General features: G+C 47.7%; 2 protein-coding genes across 6 annotated transcripts; one reads left to right on the forward strand and one right to left on the reverse strand.

The window, feature by feature from the left end:
• Positions 1-1,086: 1,086 nt before the first annotated feature.
• Positions 1,087-18,008, reverse strand: nckap1 (NCK-associated protein 1). Of its 4 annotated transcripts, none has more exons than XM_067260295.1 (32): positions 17,726-18,008; positions 14,834-14,851; positions 12,702-12,812; positions 10,750-10,836; positions 10,470-10,526; positions 10,237-10,379; positions 9,995-10,085; positions 9,685-9,822; positions 9,537-9,585; positions 9,205-9,361; positions 8,978-9,034; positions 8,682-8,778; positions 8,223-8,329; positions 7,975-8,107; positions 7,796-7,877; positions 7,547-7,605; positions 7,032-7,177; positions 6,676-6,808; positions 6,170-6,289; positions 5,872-6,011; positions 5,363-5,494; positions 4,854-5,072; positions 4,544-4,674; positions 4,371-4,468; positions 3,477-3,570; positions 3,307-3,389; positions 3,125-3,205; positions 2,945-3,038; positions 2,651-2,767; positions 2,424-2,533; positions 2,249-2,338; positions 1,087-2,148 (listed from the first exon to the last, which is right to left on the reverse strand). In XM_067260295.1, exons 1-32 carry the CDS (start codon positions 17,831-17,833, stop codon positions 2,032-2,034), a joined length of 3,399 nt encoding a protein of 1,132 aa, XP_067116396.1. In that variant the 5' UTR covers positions 17,834-18,008; the 3' UTR covers positions 1,087-2,031. The 4 variants fall into 4 exon arrangements, with proteins under 4 accessions (XP_067116396.1, XP_067116395.1, XP_067116399.1 ...); XM_067260294.1 differs by having other exon boundaries at positions 10,750-10,842; XM_067260298.1 differs by lacking the exon at positions 14,834-14,851.
• A 157-nt stretch (positions 18,009-18,165) lies between these two features.
• On the forward strand, positions 18,166-19,887 carry LOC136966121 (dual specificity protein phosphatase 19-like). 2 transcript variants are annotated; one of them, XM_067260523.1, is made up of 4 exons: positions 18,166-18,686; positions 18,980-19,026; positions 19,180-19,332; positions 19,490-19,887. In XM_067260523.1, the coding sequence occupies exons 1-4, from the start codon at positions 18,458-18,460 to the stop codon at positions 19,688-19,690; spliced, it is 630 nt and encodes a 209-aa protein (XP_067116624.1). In that variant the 5' UTR covers positions 18,166-18,457; the 3' UTR covers positions 19,691-19,887. The 2 variants fall into 2 exon arrangements, with proteins under 2 accessions (XP_067116624.1, XP_067116625.1); XM_067260524.1 differs by having other exon boundaries at positions 18,166-18,677.
• Positions 19,888-22,539: the final 2,652 nt, after the last annotated feature.

Raw genomic sequence — 22,539 nt, forward strand, 5'->3', positions numbered from 1 at the left:
TCCGCTCCTTCTCTCCCTCTCTCTCCCCGTGCTCCAGACCCAGGCTTTTGCGTTCACCGACCAACAAGCCTCTGCACTGACCCTCTCCTCTGCACTGGGTCACAACTGTGCTGCAGCCCTTAGCTCTCTTTGTTGCAGTGTGTGTGTGTACGTGTGTGTGTAACTGTGGGGGTTCAGTGAGTGTGTCGCAGGTGTGTTCATTCTCCCTGAGCAGAGAGCAGATGGTTGTGATCTCCAGAGGCTGTCCGCCGGAGCTGCTCCAGCCCAGGAGACTGCAGACAAGCTGGGCTTGGACATCAGACACGCACCCCTTGGCTCCTGGAGAGAATCTCCGGGGAAATAAAGTGTGTAATTGCAAACACACACACCTCTCTCACTTTCTCTCAACACATTTGTGTGTGTGTGTGTGGGGGGGGGGGGAGGGGGCAAACACACGCAGGCAAGCACACACACACGCAGTGGAGCTGTCAGATATTCTTGCCCTGTGGTTCAGATCAGAGCAGGAAGGAACACCATGAAGGTTCTACAACACCATCCATCAGCTCCGTCTGCTCTCCAGACATGACTGATGATGGGATGGTCTCCATGGCGACCCACGGCACCACGGCCATGGTGTGAGAACATTGAGGAAGTGAGAGAACAGACACCTGCTGCAAGGTCTGGAAGACTGGAGGGGTGGAGGACTGAATGTCTCTACTTTGTGGAATGCTTCCAGAAAGTTCCAGCGCTGATATTAACGTTGTAAGAGAGCGATAACAGTGCAGTGAGCTCCGGGTGAATCATCCGTCTGAGTGGGTCCATGTGACATCATCAGCTGTGGTTTGCTCAGCTCTGTATTGTTCGGTCAGATAATACAGGCTCATTATAGACCCCTACAAAACAGGCTCGCTCGCCGATGCTGTGTTTGTGTGACACTGCGCTGTTTGACTGTGTGTGATTCATTTACATTTCAAAAGCTGGTGAGTAAACAGCAGCACTCGCCCCACCCACCCAGTCCACCTCAAACCGCCGCCCCCTTTCCTCGCCCAGCACTTACACACACACACACACACACACACACACACATCACAGCACAAAACATGATAGTAGAATCCTAGTCTTTTATTCATGTTATGGAAGTTACAGTGGAATTCTCAAAAATTGAAAACATATAAAAAGTGGTTAAGGAAGAACAATTTATAAACATCCAATAAATATGTCTGAATGTTTATACCAGAGCAGAAAGGAGGGTGGTGGGGGGGGGAGGCAGGGGAGGAGAGGAGCGGGGGGAAGGGGGGTTATGAGTTAGTTATAAAATTATACTATGTTTTTGTACAAACACCAGGTGCTTCTGGTCACTAAGCCAGTCGGCCGGCCTGCGTGTCTCTCTGTTACACCCCCAGGGAGGATTTGGCAAATCATTCAGATCAAAACAAAACCTGTAAAAAACACACATGTTCACACTGAAGAAGAAGAAGAAGACCGCACAGAAGATACCCCACAAAATCTAAACCACCTAAAAAAGAAAGAATCACTGGTTTTGTCGTTGCGGCTGCAGCCCATCGTGATCGCAGCAGGATAGAGAGACACCCCCCCCCCCCCCCTAACCCCCCACCCCTCCCCACCATTATCCACAACAGTTTCTTTTATATCATCTCTACAATATGTTGAAACACCGATGCTTTGTCAAAAATGGATGTTTTAGTGTTTAGTGTCACTAGGATTTTTCTCTTTTTTTTTGTTGTTGTTGTTTTGTTTGTTCGTTTTTCTTTTCTTAAATCAACCAAAACATACAGTATAGGCAACTATGACCTTTTCGAAACGACGGCGCGTTAATATGATGTCATCGTGATGGAGGATGGCTGCAGTGTCGACAGCGGCCAGCGGAGGGCGACGGCGTCCCCGGGGGTCTGGAGTGGCTTCCTGCTGGAGAGGAGCGTGGCTCTGGTCTGCTCTGATGACTCAGAGGAGGAATGGAGAGGAGGAGGCCACTGCAGACTGTTGGGACGGGGCCCGGGCCCAGGACTGAGTCCCGGTTCTGGGTTCTGGGTTCTAGGCAGAGGCGCTGATGCTCTGCTTGTACACGGCGTGGTAGGCATTCCTCAGGAGAACGTACGGGAAACACGACTCCAGCAGGTCCATGGTGAGGAAGGGAGACTCTTGCACGATCTGGAACACACACACACACACTTCAGCAAGCCTGTTGGCGTGTGTGTGTGTGTGTGTGTGTGACAGCGTTTGGAGGGGAGAGGGGTGCTGCAGTACTGACCATGTCCAGCAGGAGGTAGACAGACTCTCGGTTGCGTGTTGTCATCTTGTCTGTTTCCTGACCGATCTTCAACAGGCTGGAGGAGGCCAGCTACACAAACACATACAGGGTTAGCACTGCTTGTCAGTATTGATTTAAGTGTGTATTGACGTATGTGTGTGTGTGTGGTACGTACAGCCAGGAACTCCTTGAGACGGTCCTCGATGCTTCCCTTATGAATAGTAAAGAGAGCAGCAGCTATCTGGTTGATGGCTTTGGCCAGGCAGTGGATGTTGTTACAGTGGCCTGAAACAAGACAAACAAAGCCTTAGGACTCGGCGTAGGACATCAGAACCCAGCATTAGAACCCACTTGGATATATTTCTATTCTGATTTCCGCGGCATGGCGGTTGCCGTGGCTACCTTCGATAGCTGGGCTGTACTGGGACATGACGTTGCTGGCCAGCGTTGGCATGGAGACTGCCACAAACACCATCAGAAGACAGGCGATTTTGTACTCCTCCTCTGGACTGATGTTCTCTGCAACACACACACACACACACACTGTTAATGACAGGCCAACTGAGGAGGCGTTTGTGTAAAAGTGTGTGTGAGCGTGTGTGTGTGTATGGTGTGTGTGTGTATGGTGTGTGTGTATGGTGTGTGTGTATGGTGTGTGTGTATGGTGTGTGTGTGTATGGTGTGTGTGTGTCTCACCAGACTTCTGGGAGGACAGCGCCACCACCAGAGCAGGGTCGATCTCGCAGGGCAGACCGGCCGCAGACGACAGCTCGTACACGTTCATGGCCACCTGCACACACAGGGAGTGATGTCACACAGGTCGACACTAGAACACGTGTGTGTGGGTGCAGATGTGCGAGAGTGTGTGTGTCCCACCTTCATGTCAGTCTCCCTGGGGATGTGATCCTTGAAGTCCTCCACAGAACTGACCAGGAAGGGGATGTGACAGGACAGCACCTGGGGAGGGCGGGAGGGGGTTAGAGCACTGCTGCATGATGGGTAGAAGATGTGCTGGGATTGGCTGGGAGGTGTGCGGGTTTGTGTCTGGATTGGCTTACGTCGCGGAGTGCCTCCTGTGCGAGAGAGCGGAAGGACAGGATGACGCCGATGATGGTCATCCTCTTCAGAACGCTGTCGACAGCTGGAACACAACGACAACACGGTCAGAGGTGAAGGCAGACAGAGAGAGAGAGAGAAAAGAGAGAGGCAGAGAGACAGCGAGACTTACAGGAGAGCTTCTTGAAGAGCGCAGCCATCTGTTCTGGTTTGTCAAAGCTGGTCCTCATCTGAGTCAGCACCTCCACGTTGTCAACCACCAGTTTCTACAGGGAGAAATACCACTCATCACATCACTTGGTCTACAGGTAGGGTTTATCGCTACGTATGTGTGTGTGTGTGCGCGTTAGGGCTGGGCGATATGGGTAAAAAATTATCGATATTTATATTTCCATTCGATAACGATAATTAAGACGATAGACCACAGATCCACAGTAGTAGCAAAATAAGTCTCTTCCTCAACTGTTTCCCTACACTCGGCATAAAGTTTTGGCAGCGCGGTGTGAGAGAAATGTTTGCGGCCAGGGAGCACGTACCTGGGGTCAAGTAACTTAACATTTTTAAAACCTTGCTTTTTATCAATACCTTGGAGCAAACTCACACTTTCTGCATGTTCCAACGAGTGACTTTGCTTCAGGTGGTAAAAAAGGCTACCTGTTTGTTTACTACACAATTTGCACCGAACATTGCTCTGCTCTTTGTCGGATTTAAAAAAGCCCAACCATTTCCAAATAACTGAAGAAGACGAACCCTTTTTATCAATAATTTCTTCACTGGAAGTTGCTCCCTTGCCATGGCTATCTCTGCCACTGTTTTCGGCAATAAGACTCATTTTCCACGGTTAACATTAGCTACTCCACTTGAGGCGCTCAGTATATTTTAGTGAGCGTAGGCTACCATTTCTGTGCAACGTCCTGCTGCGTCACAGAAATGAAATGGACTGCTGTTCCTAATTATTCTCTATCGACATTATCGATATTATTGAAAAGGAATTCACGTTACTACATCTTCATTGAGGGAAGTCGTATATTTTGTTATCGCCCAGCCCGAGTGCGCGTGTTCTCACCTTGAGCTCTGCCACCTGGGAGGAGATATGCCACATCAGACTCTCGCTCAGGAACTTCATCCCGTACGGCCCCAGCAGCTCTGACAGGGAGCGCATCTCTGCAACACACACCTCGGATTAGTATTACACTCCCGCTCAGATAGGGTTATGTGTGTGTGTGTGTACGTGCTCACCCGAGATGTCAGAATACTCCTCGGCGTTGAAGGTGAGCTCGTTCTCCGTGGGCAGGTTGACGAACGCCTTCATGGCTGGGAAGTAGGCGATGTGGCCGTTACTGACCTGACGCAGCAGGGTCTCCAGGTACCTGCACGCACGCACACCAACAACCACATCACACACCTGACTGTGTGCAGTCTTTTTTGAATGCCTAACAAACGTGTGTCTGTGTGAATGCCTAAGCATGGGAGAACTGCATGTGAGCGTGTCAGAGCGTGTGTGTGTGCGTGTGAGAAAGCGAGAGAGGGCATGCGAGCGCGTGCCCACCAGTTGGTGTAGAGGCTGGTGATGGTGGGTTCTCCGTGACTGTCCAGGTGCTGGGTCTGCTGCAGCAGCACGTTGTTGAAGACGCGCGTGATGTCGATCTGCACGTAGTTCTCTATGGACTGCAGCACCGTCATGTAGGCCCGCACGCTCGTCAGCAGCTCCGACGGCTTGGCGATCTCCTGCGTGGCCTGGTTGTACATGGTCATCCCCACGATGGATCTGGGGAGGTGGGGGGGGGGGGGGGGGGGGGGAGGAAGAGGAGAAGGGTTAGGGTTGTCATACAAAGCAGACCATTTGGGGTTTGTGTGTCAGATGTGTTCCAGCTCGGTTTTATCGTGGTATGTCAACTTTTCTAGTCTAAAGCTGTCTGGGAGACACCGGTGGTGTCTGAGAATGACAACCACCCAGAGTGTAACTCAATCACAAAATGAATGAACCATGGGGTGCAACAGAAATACATGGAACTTTCTAGAATATTGTCCAAGAAGTGTGTGTGTGTGTGTACGTACTTGGTGAAGCGTATCTCCAGGTGGGAGGTGAGGTACTCGCGAGGAGTAAAGGTGTGCTCCCACACCACCATGTTGGGCACGTAGTTGATGGAGAAGCACAGCTCTGAGAGGGCGGTGTGCAGCTTGTCCAGACTGGAACACACACACACACAATCAACCTGACTCTTATAACTGAAAAGATTCCCCAGACAGCCTCAGTCATTGATAACACCCCCCCACACACACACACACACACACACATACTCTCTCTCTCTCTCTCTCACACCCCCCCCCCCACACACACACACTCTCTCTCTCTCACCCCTCCCCCCCCACACACACACATACTCTCTCTCACCCCCCCCCCCCACACACACACTCTCTCTCTCTCACCCCCCCCCCCCACACACACACTCTCTCTCACCCCTCCTCCCCCCCCCCACACACACACACACACTCTCTCTCACCCCTCCCCCCCCCACACACACACACACATTCCCCCTCTCCCATACCCCTCCCCCTGCTCCTACTTGGTGACCAGCAGTCTGTTCTTCCTCATGCTCTCCACCCCGGGCTTCTCTCTCTCCGGCTCGCCCTTCTTCCCCGTCTGCTTCTTAGACTTCTTGTTCACCGCCTGGCTGATGGTCTTAGCACAGTGCTTGGGCAGCAGCTGTGCACACACACACACACACACACACAGAGTCAGCAATATATAATAGACTTCATATACACTGTCAGAGGGCAATTTGCTGTTTGTCTAAACGCGTGAGTTCGGGTGTCTGACCTTGTCACCGAGCAGGTGTGTGTGTGTGTGTGTGAGAGACTGACCTGGTCGCTCAGTGTGCACTGCTCAGTGCAGATGTCGGTGATGAGGTTGCGTGCCTGCTTGGCCATCTCGTCCAGGAACATGTTGCAGAGAGACAGGCTGCGGTCTCCAATGTGATGCCGCTGGGGGCAAGCACACACACACAGGTAGTTAACTACTCAGGACCAGAGCATGGAGGTGGAGGGAGCTCACTGTCACACACTGAGACACGCAGTCACACACACACACACACACACACAGAGACACACAGTCACACACACACACACACACACACACTGAGACACGCAGTCACACACACACACACTGAGATACGCAGTCACACACACAAGCACACACGCACTGAGATACGCACTCACACACACAAGCACACACGCACTGAGATACGCAGTCACACATACATACATAGACAGGAGAAGGATGAGGATGAGGGTGAAGAAGGAGGATTGTTCCGAGTATGTGTGTGTGTGTGTGTGTGTGTGTGTGCGTGTGTCCAGGCTGCAGTCCTTACCTCCTCTGGGCAGAGCTCGTGGGTGCAGCTCATGAAGTGTGTGCAGAGCAGGGGGAAGGAGATGGAGTGGCGCGACTGAGAGGGCAGCTCCAGACACTGCTGGAACATCTTCTCAAACGCCCGGCTGTAGAAGCTACCGGAGACAGGAGGAGCACGTCACACGAGACAAACTACACCTGACCTCCACTGGAAGAATAGGGGTTCGAAGGGAGTGAGGAGAGAGAGAGAGAGAGAGGTGGGGGTGAGGAGAGAGAGGTAGGGGTGAGAGGTGGGGATTAGGAGAGAGGGAGGAAGGGTTGAGGAGAAGAAACTGAGGGGTGAGTTGTGGGGAGAGGGTGAGGAGGGCTGAGTTGTACCAGAAGATAGAGAGGTCTGATGTCTCCACCAGCATCTCCACCAGGGAGTCCACCATCTTGGTGTGGAAGATGATGGTGTTCATCATCTTGCCCAGCTCGCGGTGGTCCGCTATGCCCAGAGACGCCTTCGACACACTGGTGTAGGCCTGGAAACACACCAATACTTCAGCATGGAATTTGAATAAAATATCCCAAGTCAATCTAGTTAGTCTAGCTAGTTAGCCTGGTCAGCCTAGTTAGTTAGCCTGGTCAGTCTAGTTAGTTAGCCTGGTCAGTGTAGTTAGTCTAGCTAGTTAGCCTGGTCAGCCTAGCTAGTTAGCCTGGTCAGTCTAGTTAGTTAGCCTGGTCAGCCTGGTCAGTGTAGTTAGTCTAGCTAGTTAGCCTGGTCAGCCTAGTTAGTTAGCCTGGTCAGTGTAGTTAGTTAGCCTGGTCAGTGTAGTTAGTCTAGCTAGTTAGCCTGGTCAGCCTAGTTAGTTAGCCTGGTCAGTCTAGTTAGTCTGGCTAGTATTACATACCTGCAGACGGAACCAGTCCAGCCTCATGCCCCGGAAGTCAAACACGTCTCCATCCTCCACTGTAACACGAACACAACCACACTGTGACCACACTGTGACATGAACACAACCACACTGTAACCCCACTGTAACATGAACACAACCAGACTGTGACCACACTGTAACATGAACACAACCCCACTGTAACCCCTCTGTAACATGACCAAATCCATCTAGTAGCAGAGCACGGAGAGCGGTATCCATGGTTACCTTGTTTGACGCTGAGAGAGGTCATAGTGTTGACGAAGGAAGACATGATGATAGACTCATCCTCCGGACACACAGACAGGTTCTGCAGGAGAGATCCGCTTAGAAAGGCCTCTCAGGGGTGTGTACATAATGCACGTCACACACACACGCGCGTGCGTCTGCGAGTGTGTGTCACCCACCTGCACCAGCTCGTTGAGCACCACGGCATCGAAGCCGGACAGGTACTGGACGTAGTACCGCTGCATCACCGGGCCGTACTTCCTGACGTGAGCCCTCAGCTCCTCCATGTAGAAGATCAGCTCTGCTATGTGTCTGAGGACAGGGGCGGTGCAGGGAGGTTAGCTGAAGTCCGTTCTGCACTGTTATTCACGTAGTATGTAAGTGTGTCCAGCATGGCCGCGCCCCCCCCCCCCCCCCTCCATCTTACTTGTCGATGAAGTCGTCTGTGCTCTTCTTCTGGATGTTGTCGGCGTGCCGCAGCAGCCAGATGATCTCATCGCGGGCGAACGACAGAGCCATGAACACAAACAGAGCCTGGGGACGAGGGAGAGAGATAGAGAGATATGAACACACGGGTGAAACTGTGTGTGTGTGTGCGTGAGAAAGAGAGAGAGAGAGAGCAAGCGTTTTTCAATTTCAGTTCAATTTATTTGATCAAGAGGGACAGTGTGCATTCATGAACATTAAAATGTAAATGCCCCATTTATAGCCAAAAGGCTCATTTCCGTTGGCAGTCCCCCTTTCAGAGTGAAAAAAGGCTATAAGTGGGAGAGATTGTGTTTCTGTGAGTATGTGTATGTGTGTACGAGACAGATTGTGTGTGCGTGTGTGTGTGTGAGAGAGAGCCAGAGCGACAGAGAGAGGGAGACAGACAGTGTGTGTGTACCTTGGGGCCCAGCAGACCAGGCTGGTCAGCTAGGACAGTAGCCAGCTCCTTCAGAGCAGACCTCAGGAACTTACGCCTTTCTCTGTGCATTGAACCACTGTAACGCACACACACACACGTGCACGCGCGCACAGTTAATGCTTCATACATAATTTACTCAGATTAATAAATCGTTGAGAAGATGGAGATAGAGAGGAGAAGGAGGTGAGAGAAAATGGAGGAGCAGAGAGAGGGTAAAGGTTGGGTGTAAAGGGGGGAGGAGAGACAGAAGAGAGGGCAGAGGAGGGGGTACGTACGCGTGAGAGAGGGCCTGCTCCTTGCATTCTCTGATGTCATTGATACGTTTGTTGTAGCTGAAACACAGAAGACGTGGTTTACACAAACCGACATGCATGTGCATTCATACGCCGTGTCTACGTGCGAGTGTGTGTATACTATGTGTGTACGTTTTCGTGTGTACTGTGTGTGTGCAGGTGTGTTCAGACGCGTGTGTGTGTGTTTTCAGGTGTGCGTGTTGCCTCACCCGCGGATGTTTACAAACAAGTCCTCGGCAGCCTTGTGTATGTGGAACACCTCGTCCCTGAACAGGCACAGGCACGTGGAGCTCTGCAGGGCCAGCTTCCACAGGCTGAGGGCCGCCGCGTCGCTGGTCAGCACCGCGTGGCACAGGATGAACCCGACTGCGGGGACGCAGGGCGTTAGCGCACGCCATTCACCCCAATGGAAAGGTTAGCATGATGCTAAACCCAATGCTGACATGCTAAAGGTTGCTACTGTGAAACTCATCTTGTCGGTAGGTGTGTGTTTCTGTATGACAGCCTGAGTGCAGGTGATGGTAATGAGAGGTTCACTTACACACAATCCATTTCTCCATGGCGTCCAGGGACAAATATTCACATGGCATCTGCAACAAACAGCAACATTGGTCCCACTTCTAACACTGTGTCTGATTGGCTGGTGCTGGGTGTGGACAGTGTCTGATTGGGCAGGGCAGGCCACTGACCGTGTCTGATTGGGCGGGGTTCAGCATGGTGCTGGGGGCACTGATTAGACTGAGCAGCTGAGCGTTCCTCCACTGGTCAGCTGACAGGTTCCTCCTGGGGTAAACCATCTGAAGAGACACCAGAGCCTCCGACAGAGACTGGAGAGGAGGTGGTGGAGAGGGGAGAAGGGAGGATAATGGAGAAGGCAACAAGAAAGGAAAGAAGGGTGGAGGAGGAAAACAAGTGGAAAATGTTAACTATGACCAGAGTGTGGCTACCTCCTGTATAGCTAGACTACCTGTCACGGGTCCTGTGGCTAGCTTAACTCACCTTGCCATGAGGGACAAACTCCTCCATCATCTTCTTCAGGGGGTTCTCATAATCTACGATCATCTGCCCCAGACGGGGGTACTCCCGGTCACTATGGCAACAAAGAACACAGTCACCAACACACCCCATCATTACCCTACCTGTGGTCACATGAACAGGCTGGTAATAGCTTTAGTGGGCTAGCAGTGTCTAGTACCAACAGGCATCGTAGTCCACTATTAGGATTAGCGGGTTAGCAGTACCTAGCGCCGTGGGTCATCTCGTGGGCGTAGTTGTAAAGGCCGATGATGGCCTTCCTCTCCTCGATTCTGGACAGCAGCATCATTAGTGTTGTGTAGGTCACCACTAGATCCAGGTAGTTCTTGGTCAGGTCAAAGTTCACCGTCTACACAGACAAAAGAGGCACTTCTGTACAACTGGCTGCTATGGAAACCCCCTAGATTCTCTTCCTTGATAGACGTAGAGACAGACTTACAATATCAAAGAAGACTTGGCAGGCATCAATAGTGTTCAGTAGTTCACAGACATGGTCCTGGGAGAGGAAGATATGGTGTTAGCTCATGTTCAAATATTCTAACAGTCACATAACAGTCAAGGGGGAAAAATCCCCAGTACAGAAAAGAATATTCAGGACAAATCATGAAAATTTATAACTAGAATATTTGCACCAAATGTATAACATTCAAACAGCACTCAGACAAGGTTCAAGTAGTCTTGCTACAGTGTTTCTTCCCTGGTGGTAGGTGGAGCCTGACCTTGAATTCCATGACATCGACAAAGGTGAAGTAGTATAGGGCTAGGTTCTTCAGGATCTCAGACTTCTCCTTCTGCAGCTGGGCGAGCTGTTGCTGTGGACACACGCATACACAGACACACACGTCAGGGCCGCAGGCATGTAGCGTGTTCCAACAGACATGTGACAAGTAAAGACCAAGTAACATGTCCAGCGTTCCACAGTCGGGTCAGAGCTGCCGGGCAGACTCATGTCTCTAGTAGGTGCAGTCTGGCTACTGGACATGAGCCTTGCAGTCAAGCAGTCAGCTGCTAAGCTACTGTTTTAACCCTTCAACTGTTTTAAGCCCTTCTTCAATCCTTTAGATCTCATTGGCTGGTGACCTCAAAACACACATGAAGTGGCCAGTGGAATACTGTGAAATATAATATGAATTAATATCATATTAGCCAATTATTTTGACATGTTATCTGGGCTTCTATGTACTAAGCTAATTAGTGGGGATTTCAAAGCAGCTACATGCTATGCTAATTAGCGGGCATGCGATTTCTAGGCAGCTACATGCTATGCTAATTAGCGGGCAGGTCAGTTCTAGGAAGCTACAGCCACTACATATGTGCTCCAAGGTCAGGTTAGTCAGAAAGTCACTTCAGAGAGTCAAGTGGACCAGAGTATACCCAGGAAGACCCACATTAGCCGTTCTCGCTTGCGGTGCTGGGGAAAAGGGTCACCACATTTTACAGTGAGTAGCTTGGTGATAATTCAACTAGCTAGTGTGTTTTCAATTGTTCATTAATATAACTTGAAACTATTCAGTGGTACAGTAAACTATAGAAACCACACCGGTTAACTGCACTACATTTATGACCATTGAATTTTTAAAGAAATGACTACTGATCAGTCTTTGTCTTCTACCCCACTATATTAGATTTTGTGAATTTAGTAGGGATTATTCTTTTTACAAAATGTCTAATGCCTAGTACACTTTGTGTTTCTCAAAGCACAATAAATGATAGTCCCAGTTAACTACATATTGTAGTAACTTCCTTTTCATACTAGATTCCCCAACACTGCTCACATAGGTCAAACACATGCAGGCAGCTTGAGCTACCAAAGCCACCGGATATGTTTTTGTCAATTCCAACTCATGTATACTCCACACTGAATATCCAATACATTAACTCCATGGATGTCCCACTGTTAAACTTAAATCTAAGTTGAAGTGTATGTCAGCCAGGACTAAGTGTGACAGTACAGTTCCTACAATACCAGCTCGACAGAAAGTCTGCAGCACTAAACCACAGAACCCAAGACCTGATGCAGAATGAGACTGAAGCTCATGGTTAGTTTGACCAATAGGAGACCAGAATGGGGACTGTTTGTCCAATATGAGACTGGGAGGGGGACATATTATCCAGGTTGTGGGTTCCTTGGGTCTAGGTGGTTTTCAGCTGATAAACTAAAGCTGTTCTACTACACAAACCAAGATGAAGCAAAGCTTAGCAAAGCAAAATAGGACAAAATCGAACAAACTTACCAAAAAGAACAATCCAGAAAAAGCCAAGTTAAGGCATGCAAAACAAAACATAAAAAAAGGACAAACAAAGAAAACAACGTAAGGGACCAGTTGACAGTTAAACGTGATGAAGCTGTACATTGTTCTGAGCCGGTTAGCAACACAATAACACAGCAAAGATAACAGTCTGAACCTGATCCAAGAGCAAAGCTAACATTCTGACCAGTACCACGAAATCAGCTCTGATACATCTGACAAAACATACAAAGATAAGAATGTTTGAATCAATGGTATGGTTATGTGATCATAAAATTACTTTGCATTCAAAAACATGCACGCACATACAAACACACAAGCACGCACAACTCATCCAATCAACACCAAACAAAAACATTGAGATCCTGATAATGGTGGATGACAACTTCCTGTCTGGCAGGAAGTGAGTGGACACGACTTACGTTGTTGTTCCTGGTCTCGACAGCAGGGAACTTCCGGACGATGAACTTGACAGCCGACTCCAGGTTCTTGTCCACCAGGTATGAGGGCTTGGCCTTGGGGTCTCCACATGCCTGAGGGGGGAGCGGATAGAGCAGAGGACAGATCAACATGGCACAGCCACAGCTCCAGCAGCCTAGCAGACATCCAGCATGTGCGTGTTAGTGGAAAAGGGCTGAGTGTTACACGGGCATGACCAGCAGGATGAGGGGAGATGAACACAGCTTGAGGATGAATAGGAGACAGGAGAGAGAGACCGAAGAGAAAGAGAGAGGAGGAAAAAAGACAGAGAGAGAGACAGAAGAAAGAAAAACAGAAAATGAGGGCAAGCACGTGCAGGAGAGTGAAATGAATTTAGAGAAAAGAGAAGGGAAAAAGGGGGGAATTGAGAGAGAGAGCCCTGGCTAAGAATGTTCCCTGTGTTTGTCTTAGTTTTTAGCTGCCTCAATCATTCAAGTCCCAAAGGATTCAGAAGTTTAGTTCTGCCTGGTTTGTCCTGTCTTCACACTAGTTTTCCACTGGGTGGCTTTCTCAGGGTGATTGCTCTAACACTAACTGGGTGTAGAAGCAGACGTGCATTGTGGGAGACGTAGTGTTATGTGATGAGGATGATGCTGCGCATGCGTGTGCAAGAACACAGATTGTAGTGATGGCGACCACACCTTAGGAGTTGTAAGCTGCTATAAGCTGTCTTAAAAACGTACTCACCGGGAGGCTACACATTAAGACTGTCGACAGCAACAACAACAGAAACACAGCCGTCCATACCTTTTATACCTACACCATCACCACCTCCCTGTATGCTTATGTAGTGTTATGATCTGCCATAACAGCAGCAACCTGACATTACGGCACGACAGCCACACACAGCAGCTTTTCATTTTGCATGGTGTTGGCAACTGCCAAAATACAAAATGAAACGATAAAAGGACAGAGGACACAGGCTTGACTCAGCTAGTGCTTGTTCCCTCACTACAAGTAGGTTATTATGGGTATGTCTCCAGCTGGACTAAAGCCTGGTAGTGTTCCTACACTCACCATTCTGTCCTACTTGGTGCAGCCTCTCTCAAGTCAGTTAGCTTCACTAACAGAGGGATTTTAATTTGGTGTGAAGGTCATCAGATTGAGTTAGCCTAAGCATGCCCGTGTCTAAAACTCACATCCAGTTGGTTAGGATTAACTTGTGTTAAAGGTACACATGCAAATGGTTAGCATTAGCTTCTTTTCTGGACTACACACAAATGGTTAGCATCAACTACAGATACATAGGTTAGCATTTTCTTGTGTCTCAAACGAAGTTACAGTTAGTTAAAGATACAGTTAGTTAGCATGAGATGTGGCTCAGCTGAAACTACAGTTAGTTACCATTAGGTTGTGGTTGAGCTACAAAAATAGGTGATTAGCATTAGCTTGTAGCTGTACTTCAAAAACAGATGGTTAGCATTAGCAACACAGATTTCTGAGAGACAAGGACTAGTCAAACAGAGGGTGAGACAACACAGAGCACTCCCTAACTTACACACAGACAGACACTACAGCTAGCATTCACTGGAGGCCATATTAGCTAGCATGAAGATGATTGCCAAGTCTTGTCATGATTATTATCTAGCCTAGAATGTAGATAGTCTAACATGTAAGCCTTGTCGTATTAGCTAGTCTAGCACATATGCTCCTGCATTGTTTTGTCGTAACATTAACTAGCATCATAGATAGTCTTGTACATCATATCAAAGCAATCCTTGTTTCTATCTTTTTATGGGATCACATAAAAGCTACCCTTGTAGCTAGCCTAGTACAAAGCTGATACTCTCCAGTGAGACCATCAGACAGAAGCCAGCGTACACACTTCCTGTGTCTTGACATGCTATCCCAAAACTTCCTGCCTGGAGAAAATAAAAAGACAGCACAGATTCTGAGGAAATTGTCAGGCTCTGTTGCGTTTAATGTGGGGTATCTCATTCACCAGTGCTAGGGTACACCAGTAACATAGAAAGGGGGGGATGGAACATGGGACTAGGCAGAGAGCGAAAGGAGGGGAGAAGGGAAGGAGGAGAAGGAGGTTGAGATTCAGGGAAGGTGAGAAAGCTGTGCAAACCTTCCAAACTTGTCCTTGCTGGGGGGGAAGCGTTGTAACAGAAAGAGAGAGAGGTAGACATCAAAACAGGCTCCAAAGCAACTAACATGCAGAGCTAGTTCAAACAAGGGTCTTAGATAAACAGAACAGGTGTTAGGCTACATGGTTCCATGTGGGGGCAGCAGAGAGTGCACCACCCCTAACTACTGAGGCGCTGCCCCACCCTGGCTCTGTACACAACCTGACATCGCAGGATGAGACAGAGGTCTACACTTCCTGTTCCTGTTGACCTCTGGCTGCCCCCTGACCTCGGTGCTGGGTAGGGGGGGGGAGGGTCAGGGGAGAGGCAGAGGGAACAGCATGCAGGGGTAGCACAGCAGGTCACCTATTCTAGAACAACCCCGTTTCAGAGAGCATTGTATAACACAATATCAGTAGGGTGTTATTTTCAAACTGCATTTATTGATGTAAGAAAAAGACATTCCAGCGCTTATACATTACTGGTTCTGGCTTTAGACAGATTACACTGCTGACTGAGTCTAGACATATTCCAGTACTTGAACTTGGATGTTTTCAGCTATAAACATATTTCAGTGCTTATACATGACTGGTTCTGGTTATATTTTCTTGGCTGGTTTTGGCCTAGTCACACGTTTTAGTCACAGTATGGACTACAGCATCACCAGGCCTGTTTATATGGTGTTGATGGACTGCTAAATTACTGATTGATCAAACTGAAGGCATGTTGCTAGCTATTTGTGTCACTATAGCTTAGTCCTTAACCATAAATGGCCAACATTATCACGTGTATGGGGCAACCATGGTACGGGGGTGGCATTTCCTTGAAATTCTTTAGATCATATGGCAGTGCTTCTCCAACTTTTTGTCCCAGGGACCAGCAAAGGATGACAATCTTATATATGGACCAAAAAACATTTTAATTTTCTCCTTCTGCATCGAGCTGCCCATTGCTAATTTCTCAGTTGTGCTTTCAGCTGATCATGCCTAGCTACTGACTCATTCTCCTCATTCTTTGAAGGAATAAAAAGAAAAAACAAGAGAGAATATGCTGCAGACTAGCAGTCTACATACCTGGTTTTGAAAAACACACTTATATTGCTGTGTGTCAATTACACATATGTCAATGCATGACATCACTGACGAACTGGTCTAAGCTGAGAACCAATAAACTGCTAACATCATCATGGAAACACAGTAACCTGACATGCTGATATGAGGAGGTAGATTCTGCTGCTCTCTACTGCTCTGGCTGCATCTCCAGTGAGCCTGTTGCTAAGCAACAGGGCCACTGCATATGCAGTTACAGTTCTGTAGACTAGAAAACATTGACAGCCATTACATAACACAACCATGCTTGCCTTTCTAATATAACATGACCAAGGTAGGCTTTCTAATGTAACATGACCATGTCAGCCTTTTTAATATAAAATGACCAAGCTAGGCTTTCTAACATAATAATATAACCAAGCTAGACTTTCTAACATAAGATGACCATACAAGCCTTTCTAACCTAATATGACCAAAAGCTAGGCTTTTGATTTAACATGATGAAGTAGCCAAAGTGTATTTATTTATGTTATATTGTGCTTGATATACAGTATAATGCAGAATGACATGGCAGTGCAGACTAACTGTTACTGGTATAGCTGAGATAGACAGAGTGGGCAGGCTGTTGTCTTTTCAGAACTGAAGAGAGAAATTCTGACTGAGGAGCTGAGCTCTCCTGATTGGACAGATACCCTGGCTGAGGAGCAGAGTTCTTCTGATTGGACACATAACCTGGCTGAAGAACATAACTCTCCTGATTGGCCAGATGAGCCAGGAACCAGATGACTAAGGGACCAGGAAAGAGGTATTTAATGTGGAGCGATTACAGACTCTATTATGCCTCAGAAGTGACAATCAGAACAGTCCTATCATTAGGACTAGATTGGCTTCATGAATATGTGTTGAAGGCCTAGTTGTGTGTATCCCAAGAGACATTAAACAATTTCCACCTGTATGTATGGTCCAAATCTGTCTGTCTGTCTGTCTGACAAAAACTTGGCAATCTAGGGCTAGGGAGTGTCCAAACACAAATTAACAAATAGGCCTAGGTCATTACATGGGGCTTACAGTGATCCCTACTTTTCTCACTATTTCTCTACTACTATTTCTTGATATATCTTCCTCCCTCCTCTCACTCTCTTCCGCCCACACATTCACCCACATACGCACGCTCAAAAATTCCAAAACATTCAGTCAAATAGTCTTCGTTTTGTCGTATACTCTACATCTCTATTTGGGCTCTGGATCACCAAATCCAATTCTGTCACTCTAACTGCCATCCTGACTTTCTCTGTCACGGCGGGTACAGATTACAGTTAATAGTTCTGATTTGTGCTGCTGGTCGTGATTTGCTGTCAGCACAAGCACCAAAACCACCCATCAACCAGAGAGCGTCAACACCCATGGGCTCAAGAATCCGATCCTGGCTAGCTAACTATCTAGCTACTGTTTAAATAACGATATACCAATGTAAGATAACTGTTAACTACTTGGCTCATAGCTGATAAATATTAAAATTGACTGAAACCGGGCTAAATACATTTACTTCACGGCCGCCATAGGTTGCCTAATGTTACAGTCACATAACGATTAGCTAGCTAGCTACGCTACTACAGCTAGCTACTACTACTAGCCTGCCTACATGTACTAGCAAATTGGGCCTTGGAAGCATTCCCTTCTCTTCCCGATATTTCGCAGGCATAACTAGCCAGAAAGCCATCACAGTAACTACGGCTAAGAATCCAGCTAGCAACTACAGGAACGGAGGCAATTATAGGGACATTCTTAACTAAGGCATGACAATATTATATTTTTATTGTATTGCAGTAAAGATATATCAACTACCTTTTTGATGTTATAGATGCGGGTGAGCATCCCGATCCCCCGATCATTGAGGATGGTGAGTTTCTCCGCCAGCTTCTGCTGGCTCGGCTGCATTACGCCCCGCGACATGGTTCTGGATCAGGCTGCTGCTCGAACCAAAACGCGTCGGATGTCTTTGCAATGTAGTGTGGCTACAATAAATACTAAGAAAATCGTGTTTTAGTGTTAGATTTCGCCCATATTCAAGGAAAACAGCTAGGCTATCTCCCCGCACTCCACCCGCTGTCTCCCTGTTTTTTTTCGCTCCGGCTAGAAGATAGGTGTTGCCCTCTTTCGCTCAGAACGAGGCTGTTTCCTGCAACACGACGCACATACCGGATGCGTCCCGTCCCAGGATAATGCTCCCTCCGTGAGCGTCGTCTTCTAAGTTGGTCACAGATCTTGTAATCTTGGCTTGGTGTAAGCAGAGGTATGGATACTACAAAGAAGTAGGCCAAGTCATCTTAGATCTGAGAAGGTCAAAGAAAAAGGGACACGGGACGATTTGGAATGGATTGCTCTTACGTAGCTACAATTCCATTCGTGTTTGACAGCTGACTGTGGACTGTTTTACTGCAGCTTGATCAAATCGTTGACTTCTGTTTAGAACATCTACTTTCGAGTTGGTCAGTTTATGAGCTCTTGGATTGAAATGGACTTGACACATTTTTGGATTTGACGAGGAAAGGTTACTGTTTAAAGCAATACAGAACAATGAATTCCCTGACTTGCGAGATAAACGGCTTCTCTAAAAATAGACTGAAAAAGCAGAGCACGCGGGTAACCACTGTAACCGGGCGGCGGCTGATTGAGACCCGGGGTAAGGACGGGGACGTTCAGCAGGTCGAAGAGCCATCGGATGCAGCCTTCGGATTCGTTGAAGATAGCTGCTTGGACCTGCAAGTCGGGGTCGTCCGGCCATTTCTGTTGCTTTGTGAGACTTGTGTGTGGTGTGGATGTGGTGCCTGTTCCGTTCACATGGCCCGAGCCCAGTCAGTCCTGCAAAATTACTTTATTCTAACAGTAGGCTAATATACATACTAACAAGTCATCATAGAACACGACAACCTAACTACAAAACCCATGCATAATGTAAACAATGTATAATAATATCTCAATATTGGTGATAATTCACCATAACAACAAGTAGGCCTACTTACAGAATCTAGGGTTGGGTACAGAGTCCTGACCCTGTATGTTCCAGCAGTTGTGATGCAAACTCTCTCTGCTTTGCAGCCTCTCAGGATGCTGCACATGACCTGGATGTTCTGAGGAAGTTCAAGGTAGGAACTGGCCAGTATATTACACACAGTTTACTGTCACACACCCTAATACTAACCCCTGATAAGCCCAGTGACACTAATATGGATACATAAATTCAACTTCTGATTAACGCTTAACTGATTAACCCCCCCCCCCCCCCCCCCCCCCCCCAGGTGACCCATGTCCTGAATGTAGCCTACGGTGTGGCCAACCCCTTCCCCCACCTCCTCCACTACAGGACCGTCACCCTGTTGGACCTCCCAGACACAGACATCACCTCCTACTTCCCGGAATGCTGTGCGTTCATAGAGGAGGCCAGGGCAGAGGTAGGCGCACATGAATGGGGACTGTCTACAACTGTATCCTTCCTACCTTGTACATGACAGATTAGAGACCTCTAAGGAAGGAAGTGTTAGAAAGGACATACCTTTAAGGGCAAACACCTTGCATTTCGGTCTCTCTGTCTTTACCCCCCCCTCCCAGGAAGGCGTGGTCCTGGTTCACTGTAACGCCGGAGTGTCACGCTCTTCCTCCATGGTGATAGGCTACCTCATGACAAGGGAGGGGCTAGCATTCGATGATGCCTTCAGCCAAGTGAAGGCTGCCAGGCCGTCTATCTGCCCCAACCCAGGCTTCCTCCTGCAGCTGAAGAACTACGACCCCCAGGCTTCCACTAGCAGCTAAATAACTCTAAGCTAAGGAACTAGGCTTCTGACAGCAGCTCCAATACCCAGGCTTTCTTGGTGAAAACTCCCAATTCCCTAGAACAGCTGAGGAATTGAAGACAAACATTACATTTTCTTTTGTTTGTATCTGTTTTATAAGAAAAGTTTACTAAGTGCCAAATAAATTAAGATTTATATAATAAATAAATGCTGTTCCTGAGGTGAATTCTCCGTCTTCTACCCTTCAACTGAGAATGAGTGGATTCCCCCAAAAAAATTATTCCTATGCTGTTTAGCCACCAGATGGTGCCCTCACCATTCTTCAGTCAGGTGTCTTAACGATGAGACGTTAACTGAATGAAATGTGTTTTCACTGTGTTTGGTTTGCTGCACCAGTTATGTATTAGGTTGAGGTACCATTCTGTGGGAAAGTAAATCAAATCTAACTTTTTATATATATTATATATATTTATATAGCACATTTCATACCAGAAGGCAACACAATGCGCTTCACAGAGGGGAATGCAAACACACATTTTTCAGAGGGAAGCAAAAAAGCAGATCACCCATGTATTGAGTCCTAAAAGCTCTCAGGAACAGGGCTCAACGTGGTTTTTGGTCTGATGTCTAACGTGTGGATGGGCAGTAAGCTGGATGTTTCTCTGACGGCGAGGGTCAGTTGTGGGGTAGTTGTTGTGTTCTGGTTTCATGTGAGGATGTCTGAAAACAGACCACAGTCTACTCCCACCACCCATTGTTTCAATGATTATACTGTCTCCACATCTGATTTTCTCCCCCATCTTTCAGCCTTATGTCAGTCTTTCTACCCTTCTTTCTCTCCCTAACCGCTTGGTTCCAGGAGCTGAGAGTCGTTAGCAAAAACCTAATGACTCGTAGGAACAGAGGGATTTCATGATTTGAGACCGGCTTTGAGACTATCACCTCACCGCCTCTCTCCCCCTCTGTCTCAATTTCTCTCTGCCTCTCACTTTGTCTGTTTCGGTTCTCTTTCCCTCCTTCCATCATTCCCTCTTTTGCTCCATCTGTCTGTCTCTCTGTATTATTACCTGTCTCTCCATCTCTGTCTCTCTGTATTTATTACCTGTCTCTCCATCTCTCTCTCTCCCCATCTTGCTCTGTATTTAGCTATCCACTCAGAATATGAAAGTTCTAGTAGTTCTGTTATTCTTTGTAGTAATAGTGCTAACCCTAAGTACAGGGTTTACTATACTATTAATGTAACCACACAGAACTATTAGTACTAGTAATGTTATTTGTACTGGTATCAGTAATATAAGTAGTAGTGTTGGTAGTATTAGTTGTAACAGTAGTAGTGATATGAGTAGTATTCCTGCTGTCTGTATCCTGTCAGGAAAAGGGTAGAAATAACTGCAGAGCAGTATTTCTGAGAGAATGATGGATGAGACTGTCTTAAGATAGAAATTGACAAAGACTTCAGTCACCAAAGTGTGTGTGTTTCCTGTTTTGTGGATTCTGGACACAGGATCATGGTCAAGAGAAAAACACCACCCTGCTCTCCGCAGACCACACACACACACACACACATATAGTGTAACATGACATCGAAGTGGCCTGTGCTATTTCATCCTTCAGTAACTCTGTTGATTGAATTTCAGACTTGTTGTGTTGTTTCCTGTTTCCCCTCTCCTCTGGTTCTCTTCTCTGCTTCTCCCCATTCCTTCTGTCTTCTGTCAAACCATCTTTTCTTCTCTTCTCTCCTCCCTTCTTCTTTCCTGCACATGGTTTGTTTACACCTGAATTGACTTGACCCAGTTGTCACCTTGGCAACCCAGTCTCCAGGAGCACTAACACTTTTCCCTGATTATTCCAATGTAGCTCTTTTCACCTTCTTCACTGTCTGCCTCAGGGCCTGCTTCTGAAATCCTTACTGCTTGTTTTGCCGTCTACTTACTGCCTTCTGGTCTGTTAACTCTACCGCCTGCTTCCCTGTGTTGTGTGTGTGTTTGTGTATGGGTGTGTGTATTAGTGGTGATTGGGGTCTGTTGGAGCATGCTTCGTAGCTCCATCGTGATTTGACCAGTGACAGGTAGGGGATGGCGGGGGAGGGTGTCTAGGAAATAGCCAATCGAAGAGCTGATTGATGAACGTGTGCAATAGACTGGAATGCATCAGCACCTTCCTCCCTTGGAACTAGGAAGTGGGAGTGAGAGAGAGAGAGAGACAGGGAGAGGGAGTTGAGAAAGAGACGGAAAAGGAGAAAAAGGCAGGAGATAAAGAGAAAGAAAGATTGAGCCCTTTACAGCTGGTCAGATAGAATAGCTTAAGTATGTTTGTGTCCTGACGCTGTGTCTATGAACTCGAGACAGCCCACAGCCTGGGTCTGGAGAGTGGGATGGATAGAGGCTGGGTGGAGGGCTGAACAAAATAGTTCCAGGTCAATCTTCCCCATCATTATAAGTATCACTTTGCCAGGGTGAGAGTTGGTGTAGCAGCAACTGACGATATCGATCCCTCTTCTGCACCCCTCTCTGAGCTCTCTGAATGATTTGGAAGTCAGTGTGTGTGTGTGTGTGTGTGTTAGCTGGAGAGTGGAGGACCAGACCGACAGGAAGGATGGCAGAATCATATATATGCTAATCTGGATGGAGGGATGGGGGGCAGTGAGGAAGCTGGATGACAAGACCCTCACTGTTTACAACTCCTCCTCTACACTCCAAACATGGCATCTCCCCCTCTCTCTCTCTCTCTCTCTCTCTCTCTCTCTCTCTCTCTCTCTCTCTACCTTTTTGTCGGCCCTCCAGACTATCCACAGCATCAGTCTCACTCGACAACATTTACACTCCCAGACAGTTGCCTCACAGAGTACCTCACTGTGTGACTCTCCCA

The sequence above is a fragment of the Osmerus mordax genome, chromosome 22, assembly GCF_038355195.1.
Source record: "Osmerus mordax isolate fOsmMor3 chromosome 22, fOsmMor3.pri, whole genome shotgun sequence".
Classification (NCBI taxonomy): domain Eukaryota; kingdom Metazoa; phylum Chordata; class Actinopteri; order Osmeriformes; family Osmeridae; genus Osmerus; species Osmerus mordax.